At 32.4% G+C, this 13,869-nt stretch overlaps 1 protein-coding gene across 1 annotated transcript; it reads right to left on the bottom strand.

The window, feature by feature from the left end:
- Positions 1-644: 644 nt before the first annotated feature.
- Positions 645-1,031, bottom strand: LOC107955840 (uncharacterized). The gene has a single exon (XM_016891630.1). The coding sequence runs from the start codon at positions 1,029-1,031 to the stop codon at positions 645-647; it is 387 nt and encodes a 128-aa protein (XP_016747119.1).
- Between the last annotated feature and the right edge of the window lie 12,838 nt (positions 1,032-13,869).

Genomic DNA, 13,869 nt, shown 5'->3' with positions numbered 1-13,869 from the left:
TATCCACCGTAGTACTCTACTCCTCCTGGGTCGTATCCGCCGCAGTATGGCACTCCTCCCAGCTCAAGTTCATCGATGGCGTTCGGGGCATATGATTTTTCTTCCATGTTTCACAAACCCCCACCTGCGACTGAAGAGGATGTTGATCGCCACAATCATCCACAATGTGAAAGTCGACCTCCGCAGAAATATACCCTTAAGACCACACCATCAAACCATCAATTTTAGGGGTTTATTACGGTTTTGATATTACAAAGTTTGTACTTTTTTATTATAAAAAAATATAAATCAAGAAAAAGACAATCTTTGTATATATTTAATTAGATTAATTGGAACTTTAAAAATTGGAACAAAATTTGTGGTCATAAATTAGATTAATTGCAACTTTACAACATTAGAACACTAAAACTTGTAACAAACTTAGTCTTGTAATATAAATTATATATATAAATTAAATACATTACAACCATAATAGTTTCACTGACGATTACATAAGCTCAATTCCTATCCGATCATGAGGATTGTCCAACATGATAGTTTCGCTGTGGGCATTTGCTCCGATTATGACCAGTTAATCTGCATAATCCACAACACTTACCGTCAAATTTCTCCCTAATGTCCATTTCATTACGGATTCTAGATGATTACAGACGACCTTTCAGATTCCTACACAACTCTCTATCTGGGACAAGCTTATAAGTCGTCAGAGCCACCTCCCACGTAGACAGGTCAGGCAGGACAGGAAACTCATTCTCCCAGACACGCAACATTTGCTCGAGTCTGTACACATCATTGACAAATTTTTCAACATTGAGTGAGACTTTAGCACATGATGCCACGACATGCGCACATGGATAATGAAGTGTTTGGAACCTCCTCCAATCGCACCATCTGTTTCGGAGATAAACTCCATAGGACCTAGGTGGTATATTGGGTCGACGAACGATGGTCTCCGTAACTTGAAACGTTTCAAGACATCGTGAATATATTTCTACATTCATCGACCTCGCCATCCGACGGTTTGCAACCATTGCCTCTTTGAAATATTCGACAAGCACGTGTCTCGCCTCTATCTAGTTGACTTGTTGCTGACCCTGTAACACCCCTCGCCCGTATCCTACTCCAAGACAGGGTTCAAGGTGCTACCAGACTTAACTCAAGCATACGCATATAAACCAGACCATAAATTTCTTTTAACTTGAAACTTCTCGTTCACATGCATTATGTCCCTTGAACAGGCTCACGAGGCCCAAATCATACATTAGAAACGGTTCCGGACTAAACCGAGAACTTAAGAAAAACTTGGAAAATTTATGCTTTAAGGCTCCACACACCCGTGTGGCTTAGGACACACCCGTGCCCTTAGTCCGTGTGCAACACTAACCTTAAAACACGACCATGGCACACGCCCGTGTGGCCTGCCCGTGTACAACACTGACTTAAAATTTTTAGTGCAGGGGACACACGGCCATAACACACACCCATGGAAGTGAGCCGTGTGTGACACACGGCCTAGATACACGCCCGTGTGCCCAACCATGTGGACCCTAATAGGCTATTTTCCGAGCCTTTGGTCACCTTTTTCGCCACTTATACTTAATGGTTATCAAGTACAAAGCAAAACATGATTATACTCTTATAAATGATCTTGGCAAAACTTATTGCATGGAAATTATTGGTTTCATACATACTAGATTATTTTCCCATCTTGTTTTTATGGTTTTCCATGTCACAATAACCTATTCAAAATTGGCTCGTTCTTGTGACTCATTGCCAATTATAAACAAACCATCACATATGAATATAAACATGCATAGAATTGTAGGTCATAGCCTACTTCAAAATAAGCCGATTCCCATGGCCATATACAAAAAGATAGGTATATCTTTACATGCCTACATTTGGTAAATCAAATGACAGATATAACAAAATACTTAAAGGTCCTATACATGACATTGAACAAAATAGAAATGTCTTTATACCATAGCTGGTCTATTTGATAGTGTGCTGGCTCTCCAACCGTCTTCCAATCCTTACGAGTCCTTGAGCTCTGAAAAGCAGAGAAGAGAGTGGAGTAATCATTTACATGCTTAGTAAGCTCGAATAATCGAAAAGTAAACTTACCAAGTTATTAGCATACATCCATAATAGATAAGGAAACCAACAAGTATGAAATGCTTCCCTATCACATGCACTCAACTAAGGAGTTAGTCACATAACAAAGCACCATGTAATTTATCTTAGATGAGCTCATCATTTAACATTTCATTTTGTACATGTATTTCATGTTAATCCCATTGAGTGTCTAGGAAATCTCAATGGAATATCCATTAACCATAAATTCGTAAGGATGATCATTTTAGGTGTGCACTCCTGCGAATCTCACATATTATGGCAGGATTACCAGTCCAGGCTAAATCCCCCATATCGTAAACTCATAAGGTGATGTCAGGATTACCAGTCCAGGCTAAATCCCTTATTGCGACAAACACCTTTAATGAGCTCGGATCTGAATTACCAGTCCAGGCTAAATTTAGACCCTAATCGGATTACTCGTCTGGGCTAAATCCATAATGCACGTGTATTCTTCGGGAGACTCAATCATCTAAAGGAACACCTGTCCGGGCTAGATCCTTTTCATAATTGAGATCAATGGATTACTCATCTGGGCTAAATCCTTTCTGCAACACATGCAGGATCTCATTACACATATAAAACATGGTTTATCCATGGAATTTCCTTTTTAACCTCAACCGGGACAATTTTTTTAACACATCATTATTAAGAATGCATTTCATGAAATCTTATGCCATCAATAAATTCAATCATCATTCATTCACAAATCATATAATTTAACGTATTAGAAGTTTACTTTAAGTTATCCAAACTTACCTGCTATTCGTTTCAGAGCTGTGTTTCGGTTATTCTGAAACCTTTCGTTTTCCTCGATCGACCTCTGGAATTTGTTCCTCGGGGTCTAATACAACAAAGTTAAATCATTAACACTCTACATTATACATTTCAAGTCTAAATTCCACCCTCAATCCAAATGACCGTTTTGCCCCTAACCTTTCATATTTTTACGATTTAGTCCCTAGGCTCGTATAATAAAACACATGCAATTTCTATCTTACCCAAGCCTAACCGAACATTTTTCTCTCTTATGGCAGCCCAAATTTTCCATTATTTTCACATTTCCACCTCACATTTTACAACTTTTTGTAAAAAAGGTCCTTTTTGGGGTTTTTCATGAAAATCACTTAGGAAAAGATGTTTAACACACATCCAACTTTCATATTCCTCCACAATCAATCAAAATACAAGTAACTTATGCATGGGTAAATGTTTAGACATGAAACCTAGCATGAAATATGGGTAGAAATGGAGAAAGCAATCTACCGTAATTTCAAAAATACAAAGAATATTAAAAACGAGGCTTGGGAGCACTTACTATTGAGCTTGAAAAACTTGAAAACCCTAGCTATAGAGGGATTGAGAGTTTCAGCTGGTAAAAGGGAGAAAATGGCTGATTTTTGTTTCATTTTTCCCATTTTATTTCATTAAAATGCCAAATGACCAAAATACCCTTAAGCCATTTCTTTAAAATTTCATCCATGCAAGCCCAATTTTTTCCAAAACTTAGAAATTGGGAAAATTTCTCTCCAAGACCTTCTAATTTATAATCTAAAGCAATTTCATACAAATTGCTTCTAGAATCCAAGTTTTGCAATTTATTCAATTTAGTCCCTAATTTCCAATTGGACACCTTACTTAAAGAATTTCTTCATGAAACTTTAACACATGCATATTCTCATATTCTAACCCTCATAATAATCATAAAATAAATATTTTGATGTAGGATTTTTGGTCCTGAAACCACTATTCTGACTAGGCCCTATTTCGAGATGTTACAGACCCATTCTTGGTATCAAGGTAGCCAACCTGTAGAATGTAGCCGAGAAGACAGATGAAATCAAAAGATGACATGTTTTCAACAATATAGAGTTGATCCCCTCTACCAAGTTTGTGGTCATTTGACCATAACAAAAGCCCTTGTTAAAACTTTGAGTCCATTGCTACGGCTCCACGGTACCCAACCACTGTTGGAAAGATGCATTCATTTGACCCTCCATGTCACTCTCAAGTTGAGTTATTTTTGGCCAAAAATATGTGGCTCTAACTCGTGCACTATATATGTATTAAGAAAAGATAAATTACAGTATTGCACTAAAACATTAAAACTTATATTGAAAAGATAAGGTTATCATTTGCCCATTCTTACAACTTGCTTTTTCCAGTCTGCATTCTTATAATCTAATTGGAAGTTAGCCGCGATGTGCCGAATGCAGTAAACGAATCTTCATGGCACACCAGAATGCCTAATGGCGGTAATTAATCATTTCCCTCTGTCAGAAATGATGCAAATATTATCATTGCTAATAACATACCTCCGCAGGTTGGTAAGGAAGAATCCCCACGAGTCTATGTTCTCCTTATCTACGATGGCAAATGCTATCAGGAGCACGTTCTTGTTGCCGTCTTGAGCAACTACAAAAAGTAGGATCTGTGTATATTTTTCATATAGCTAGGTCCCATCCACTTGCACAAACGACTTGCAGTAGGGAAATGCGTGGATCCATAGATCAAATGTTCAAAACATCTGATGGAAAATTCTTTTTCCCGGTTGTAGTTGGTCATCCGGGCTGTAATAAGGTCGTGTCTATAACTCAATGACAATCCTCAGTATGTACTCCCGTATAGCGGCTATCCATCCTTGTAGCTCATTATACAACGCATCGAAATCCTCGTACAATTGCTTAATTGCCATCTATTTAGCTATCCACTCCTTTTGGTATGATATTTGATACTAGAATTGTGCCTGCATTTCGGTAATTAGTACTGAAATTTTAATGGTCGGCATGTCCTTCACCATTGGCATGATACATGTATAGATAGTTTTGGAATCAAGTTTTCGATGATCTTCTACCATACGTGTTGATGTGCATATGTGAGGCCTAACAAATTTTTGTATCTCCCACATCTACAAATTTTGAATAAGTGCAGCTCGTACCCGCCAATTGCAACCTTCCGCTGACTTTCAACACTCCCCAATATATAATGTCGATTTAGACATTACAATGTTGTAGTCCACTGATATATTCATGCTATACCACTTAATAGAAAATACGCACTCTTCCTTACTTTTAAATCACTGGCCTACGAAAAACTCCTCAGGATTGGAATTTACAGCCAGCTAGTGAGCAGGAAGTATTTCAAGGTACTCTATGAACTCGGCTACTGTGCCACACCAGGGTTTATGAGCGGCATGTGTGGCCCAGGATTATTGTGTATACCAATACGTCAAATCTGGCTCCCGATTGAAGGCGCGTTAATGTTTCCATCATCATTCACGTCTTCTTCGTCAATATCATTGGGGACATTGTCCACATCGAGATCACTATCACTATCGACCTCTTTATCACAAGGATCACTACTATCATATCTATCATCACCAACCACATCAATATCGGGTGTAACATTAAGATCGATATCGATCCTGCGTATAGTCGATTCACTATCAATTTACGATATTAGAGCCACCATGCACGATTCTTGAGCTCCATGTTCTTCACCATATGCAGTGAGATCTTCATTTTGCTCCATACTGGCTAACTTAGCAAATAAGTGAATCGGTGCATTTTTGTCACTTCGATTCCCATAATAAAGAGCGATCATTGTCTCTTGGTCTTCATCGTCTACAAGTTCTATTTCGGTGAATTTGATTAGATCTGTTGAAATTGGAAACTTGTAGAAAAGTTTCGAGATCCTTCTCCCACAACGTCTAACAATTTTTGCGTTAATCCTTCCCTTCATATCATCCAACAAGACATTTCTACTAAATCTCATTGCTATTTGTTGCCATGTTTCAAATATACATCCAACGGTTGTTGTCAAGATGATCCCATCGAAATAAACACATGCGAAAAACTGATTATTCATCTTCAATGCTCAATATGTTAAAAAATTAACAAAAAATCTCAAAACAATTTCGAACAGCATAAAAAATACTTATATAAAAAATTTAATGAATAATAGTAGTCTATTTCTAACAATATCAAATATATTAAAAATTTGTACAAGATAACATTCTCAATAATCTAAACACAAAACTTACTAATAAATCACAATAAACAAAATAACTTTAAAACAAAACATAAAAATAACACTAAACAAACTATATAATACTTACAAAATTTTTTTCTTATCATATATATTTAAAAATAACAATAAAAAAATTACCTTTTCTTTTCTTTCTTCTATTTTCTTTCTTTCTTCTCATCTCCCTCTCTTGTTCTATTAAATTTTTTTTCCAAATTGATGGGGGACTGAGGGGAATATACTGGGCCAATTTGGTTTTGAAATCATTGCAATTTTATCATTTTCTCACATTTTTCACTAATCTCTAAACCAATAAATTTATAACAATATTTATTTCATTTAAACATATAATAAAATAACTTCTCATTATTCACCTATAATAATCATATTTATAAATAAAATAAAATTTATTCACATTTTGCAATAAAAATAAACATATAATTTAATAAAAACAAATTCTAATTCTAATTAAAATTTTTTGGTGTATAGACACTTATCTTATCGATTTAATTATTCAAAGCCTGAAAAAAATTACAAATATAATTAAAAATAAAATAATTAATTTTAAATAAATTATAATTAAAAAATATATTTTTACAAAACTAACTGTTTTTTTTATTGGAAAAGTAAAAATGGATTTTTAATGGATTTAGGGTTTGTAAAAGTGGTTTAAGTTTAGGGTTTTGGTTATTTTGTGGGAGAGTGATTTTGAATTTTTTTCAATTTTTTGGTGGTTGTCTATTTGGGGCATTTGGAAAAGTGGGGAAGAGATTTTTGGGAGTATAGAGGTTGGGTTAGAAAATGATAGATATGTGGTGTGGGTTTAAAGAAGCTAGGAATAGGAGACATCTGTAGGGGTTAGGATGGAACGTCATTTATGGGGACGGGTGGAGGTTGGTGTTAATGAGGCACCTATCCCCAAATCGTTAGTTGTTTTTATGATTTGTCAAAAATTATACGTCTCAATTTTCCCAAATTGATATGTAGGTTGTGGATTTGGGGTTTTAAGGTTGCTTGTCTGTTTTAAGTATTTTTATTGCTTTGATTTCAACCCTAATTTGTTAGTCTAAATGAGGATTTGGGATTTTTATGCAAACCTCATATTTTCTTGATAAAAGAAGCTCATATTATTGTAGCAAATAATCTATTTTTTTGTATTATTCTGAAAAAGAAGCCATACCTTCACCCTTTTATTAAATACAAGCTTTCCATATATTGAGTCAAACTTTTATATATATATATGGTGCTAGCATGCTTTAAATTTTGTTTCAATTTAGTTGATCTTAAATATGTTCTCACTTTAAATCTATTTATATTTATACATAACTAATTCAATCTCATTTTAGATTTGTCTATACAATTTTTTTAAAATTATGTTATTTATATTTTAATAATTGATAATTTTTTATACTTTTCTTTTATTAAAATTTCAAATATAAACAACTTCACATTTTTTTTTTCATGTTTAAGTTATATTATTATATAGGCTTAATGCATCTCTTAGTCTATAAAATATACTGTTTTTCTTAAAGTTTTTTTTTGGGTGTATTGTTTATCAATTTTTTTGAGATAAGTGTTTTGATGTGTTCATCGAAGTACCAACGAAAGTGGCCACTATGACTATCATTGCGACAAATTGTTCTGACCATATTTGAAGCTAACAATTTTTGAAACAAAATCTTTGAGCTTTGAATGGTGTTGATATTGTAGAAGTATGCAAGCTCAACTATAAAGACCAATCCATTTGAAGCAACTTATCTTGAAAATTCGATTGAATCAGGTCAAGCAATTGGATCCTTGGATTAAGATAACATTTTACATTGGTATTTATTATTATATTGTATTTGCTATATTTTAGTTGTTGTTTAATAGGGGATTGGATTGTAATTGATCTCTAGTATGTTAGCAAGTCTTGAACCCCTATACATTTTAGAGACTTGTATAGGTTTTTGTAACTAAGTATTGAGAGCACTTGTCTGTTTATTGTGGAATGTATTTTTTAAGTGTACTTGAGAGTGTAAACAAATTTTGTTTGTTGTCTAGGTTCTCAAGGGAGAACTTAGAGGTAAGTGATATAGGTTTTTAGATACAAAAGTAAGGTTGTTATACCCGGGTGTGATAAAACTTAAAGAACTTGTATCAATATTAAAGATAGTGGATTTACTCATTGAGTTAAGCTTTGCAGATGTAGAAAAATCAAACTACATAAATAATCTTGTGTGTTCTATTTTTTTGGTTTTGTTTATTATAGTGTCATCTGAAGTGACTACTACATTTATCACTTCCATTCAAGCCCTCTATTTTGGCTTAATAATTAACAACTATCTGTTTCAACAAGTTTAATCCTTTTAATATTAAAAAAAATTGACTTAGGCTTCTAGTCACTTTTCTCTACTACGTGTTAGATAATGATATCATTATAATGCCTCAAATTTTTTGATACAAGTGGAACTGTTTCAGGACCCCTTACAATGATGTTTTGAGAAAATTCAAACATGAGATGAATAAAGAGAAATTTTTTAAAGGAATTATAGTGATTTGTGGTAAAAAATCAATAAAGAAGATTTGGATGTGAAAATGTGGAAAAAAGACTAAATTGGAAAAGTGAGAAAAGTATGAAGATTAAAATGTAAATAGACCAATTAAAGAAATTACGGATTGACAATGGTGTATTGATATCAAGATAACATAGAGTGTGTATTTGTATCAGAAAATTTATTTTTGGACTAAGTTGAATAAAATGAAAAATGCAAGTACCAAATTACAAATTTTCTATTTATGGCCTAGATCAATTTTGGATGCAACGTTGGCATAATTGAATAGTATTATGGGCCTTTATGGTGTTATGTGAAGTTTTAATGTGTTAAGTGTCATATTTGGTATTAATTAATGAAGTGACTAAAGAAAATGACTAAAAGTGTAAATTCCCCATTAAAGAATATCTTGGGACTTTTCAAGAGTATTATAATGAGAATTTTAGAATTTATTCTATATCTGTAAATATGAGAATTTTGATGGCCATATATTTTGGGAATTTTTAATTCATGAAAAATGAGGGCCTTTCATTTAAATTATGGGTTGACTTTGATTAGATTTTTATGGTAATAAAAGAAAGAAAAGATGAAAAGTTTTCATATTTTCCTCCCCATGCAGCCCCCTTCTCATTGAAGAAGAAAAGAGTTTCTCTTCTCACTTATTAATTCTCTTTCTCAAATCTTACAAAAAATCTTTACTTTCCAATTTATTTTCTAGCAAAAATCTTGTAGAGAACTTATTTCTAAACTTGGTTCCACCATCATCTTCATCATTGGAAATTAGGGATTTCATAAGCTAGTGAGAGAAAGCTTGAGTTAGTGTGAGAAAGTGAAGAACAAAGGTAAGAAAATGCATTTTGACATCTCTAATATTACTATTTAAGGTTACATGTTATGATTTCTACATGAACATGAGCATTATGTGTGTCGTGTTTATGAAGAAAAGAAAGTGTTGTTAAGTGGGTGGTGGAGCTTTGAGCAAGAGAAGTCTTAAACTTGTAAAGAAGAGAAATTTGATGATTTTTCTCTTTCAAAAGAAGGTAAATACTCAAGGAACCATCTTTACCTTGTATGTATTAATATCGATAATCTTTATAATTTAAATGTTTACATGCCAAAATGGGGTCAAGTATTAATATTCATAAGTGAATGAAATATGATAAATAAAAATAAATAAATAAAAAGAGACTAGTATAAACAAGCCGTAGTCTTGAGCTTAAAAGGTGAAAATTAAGTTGTAATGTGCCATGTTAAGTATTGGGCAAAAAACTTGACTTGAACTATGATAAATAGAAATTTTAACGAAGTTGATAAATTAGTGAAGAAAAGGGCAAGTTATGGTATAAAATGGGCTAGCAAGTAATTTGTGAGCAAACATGAAAAAAGGGTATTACAAATTGACTAGTATAACGATAAGAATTTGTAAAACGAGATATTTTATGAAATATAAATGTAATGGAAAATTGAAATAAGGAAATAACAAATAGCTTCATAAGCTTTTATGAATGTTTATCATGAGGTGTTGAACATATGTGAAATTATGTGTAAAAGGCACAATTATTAATGTTGAGATTCATCTATAATCATAAGAGTAAGAAAGTATTAACCCTGGAATCTAAATGAAAAAGATTGCTTATTGAGTTCTTATATATGAACATGATATGTGAATTCTACATTCGAAGTATCAAGTGGAAATATGCATGCATAAGTACCATAATGAAAGTGTGAAATTGTATGAAATGGTATAAGTGAGATTATGATTGTGTTATAAATGAAATTGAATTATTACTTAAACTTAGCCCTTGTAAACTTAGAGAGGTGGTTAGGATACAATAGATATGCCAATAGGGTTAGATATGTTAAGATCTAATTACCTAAGTGTAGTGTATTCATCAATTTAGACTTGTCATTTTTCAAACAATTTGGTTTAAATAAAATTCCATTATACATTAATATCATTTGTATCTGTCCTCAACGATTATTGCACACAAAGCAAAATGTAAGTAAATATTGGCTTATTGGTTATCTAATGTTTAACTAATATTAAGTTGCAGTATGTGGTTAGATCATAATGCAAGAAAATAACTTATATTAGTAGATAATCTAAACAATTTCATCGTCTAATTGAAATTGAGAAAATCAATTGAAAGATTATTATACCATATATTAAGTCCAACTGGGGAGATACATTTTCTTGGGCATTGAAACTAATGACTCTCAGGAGATAGAGACATAGATGTGACTAACTGGACTAACAATACATATGATGTGACCCAAGTAAAATAGATCCTAGATCCAATTATGGATTTATTCACTTGTGACATTCATAATGTAACTTGCCTGAATACTAAGTAAGTGACTAACTATGTGTGTGTGACTTGCATACGATGAAGGAAACTACTAGGAATTGTTGTTTCCATCGTCAAAAAGTTATGTTGATATTCTAAAATATATTCTTTTAATACCTTGTTTCAATCAAATTATGTTTTCCGTAGTCCATTTTTTTTCTAATTGTGAGCTAAGAAGTGGCCACCATGAGTGCAATTTCTTGATTCATATTTGCTAGGAATTTATTATCTATTTGCATGCTCTTGTGATAAACAATCAATAGCAATCCCCTTAAAGCTTTAACAAAGATTTGAATAAGAGTTCTTAGCTTTTAAACCTAAATTGTTAAGTTCAGATGTAATTGTATTCTTCTTTCTAGGAAAGGAGAAGGGGCTAAGTTTCTTTTGAAAAATAACCACTTTCCATTCGAGTTGGCATTTATGCTTGGAATATTTCTTGAGATAGCATAGGCTCTCAACTTAAAGATTACACCATGTTATATGACCACTACTCATACATCCACTTGGTACACAAGAAAAGTAATAAGATATCACCTTCTGGGCATGTGGTAGCCAATGCCCTCCCTAATGCAATACAAGCTAGAAGCAAAATAACAAGTCAACCTCGAGCTTTCAGATTGGTCAGGTTCATTTCGTGAAATAACACTACAGGCTTTGTGATTAGAACTTGGCTTACAGCTATGCAACGACTAGTAGGTCATTGGTTTATTGGCCTAGAATGCTCTCGATAACAATAGTTGTAATATGTATATGTGTTACTTTACTATTTAAGAGCTATCACAAAGTTCTATACATGTTTTGACCCTTTAGGTGAGAATTGTTAGATTACAAAGCAAGTTGAAGTCTAGTAACTCTCCCTAAGTATCGTTTAATAGGTGGTTATAATTGCAATCGTTTATACTAGACTATAAAGTTAAGATTAGATGGTATAACTCAAATGTTTGGATAGAGTTTGAGACAGAGTAATATGGTGGATATATATATGCATGTATCTATATTTATTGTACACCTCAGTCATCAATGTAATCCTTTTACATGATACATAATAGCATAACTGTAGAATAGGTTCTCTCTAAGTCTGAGGTCATTGACTTTAATATTGGTAGCAATAGGAGAGGTACCTATCGAAACCATTTTTAAATCGAGTTTTGGAAAATGGGAATCAACTTTAAGAAAAATGAAAACGGGAGTCGCCACTAATCTTTTTAGGTGTGATTGGATCACCTTATAAAATGTTTTGTTTTAAAACATTAATTTTGGTCTACGAAAGTCGAGAAAACGGATTCGGGAGTCGGTTACTTACGAGGAAGGGTTAGCACCCTCGTAACACCCAAAAATTGGTACCTAATTGATTATCAAGTGTCTTTAATGTCGGAAATTTGAAAGTTTTAAGATGCAAACCTCTTTTAATTAGAATGTCTCAATTTTGAAAATTAAGGCTCACTTATTTCAAACGAGTCAAAACATCACATCCAGTAAGTTAGGACGCAACATTTTAAAACCTTCGAAACTAAGCTCGTCTTTCGAAAATTTCTATCTCGAAACAACAAAACGCCATATCCAGTAAGTTAGGACACTATGTTTTGAAATCTCGAAATAATTGTTTAAGTTTTGAAAACTCAAAATCATTTAGAAGGGTGCTTGACTATTCGAATTCAACGAGAAAAGTCACAACCCAGTAAGTTAGGGCACTACCTTTCTCGAAGTTTCCAAACATCAAGCATTGCCTTTTATTTTTTTAAAAAAAACCTTGGAATATTATTTTAAATGATGTTTTAGTATGACATATTAATGCATCATGAAGCATAGATGTACAAAATATTCTAACATTTCCATACAAACATAAATAATATCATTAAGACAAAACTAAATAACATGAACATACGTTTAATAAAAAAATCATACTAGGGTAAATATAAGATAATAAACAAATAAAAACATGAGTAAACTAAAAGAAAAACATAATACATGCAAAAATTATACAACAATATATATCATAAAATAACACATAAAAGAAATATTTAAACATAGCATATAAAAAAATGAAACTATGCAAAAATAAGATAAATGACATACACTAAAAAAATGAATAAATAGAACATTTACAAATTATAAAAATATAATGCAATAGTTCAAAATACATGAAATGATAATATAATATATATACATGCATAGAAAATATATATTTGAAAATAAACTATATAAAAGGTTAAATATTATAATATATAAAATACATAATCAAATGTATAAAAGATAGGAATAAATATACATATTTGAAAAAATGAAGAAATTAAAAATAAAAAAGGTTGAAAAACTAAGATAGACGAAGAATAAAATAAGAACAAACCACAGAGAGTAAGAACGCAAGAGGGAGAGAAATTTGAGCGAATGCTCTCAAGAATTCTTATTGCTTCCCAAAACTCAAGTGTTTTACAATGAAGGGAGAGGCCTCTATTTATAATTGAACCTCCTCAAATCCAACGGTACAGATCAATTACATCAACGGTTAAGATTAAAAGGTATTTACAAATTAAATCTCTAAGATTACAAAATCATATCTTCTAAGATTGCATATCATATCTAAGATTGTATCATATCTAAGATTGCATATTGAAGATTATATTTCCATATGAGTCAAGCTTGTAGATGGACCTTAAATCTTTTCAAGTAATGGGCCATTCCAATCTGGCCAAATTATATTTGTAATTCTGGACTGAACTTGGACTTCAAAATAAATATTTATTTATCCATCTATCTATTTTGCCCTTTTAAAGCCCGGTCAAATTTGGGCTATTACAGTACCCATTATAACCATTATTTTATATTTA

Source organism: Gossypium hirsutum, chromosome A07 (assembly GCF_007990345.1).
Source record: "Gossypium hirsutum isolate 1008001.06 chromosome A07, Gossypium_hirsutum_v2.1, whole genome shotgun sequence".
NCBI lineage: Eukaryota > Viridiplantae > Streptophyta > Magnoliopsida > Malvales > Malvaceae > Gossypium > Gossypium hirsutum.
The sequence above is the reverse complement of the archived record's forward strand: the minus strand, read 5'-3'. Positions and strand labels throughout refer to the sequence as shown.

Coding starts and splice junctions, on each gene's coding strand:
- LOC107955840 (XM_016891630.1), bottom strand. CDS start 1,031: ATGGTTGCAAACCGTCGGATGGCGAGGTCGATGAATGTAGAAATATAT.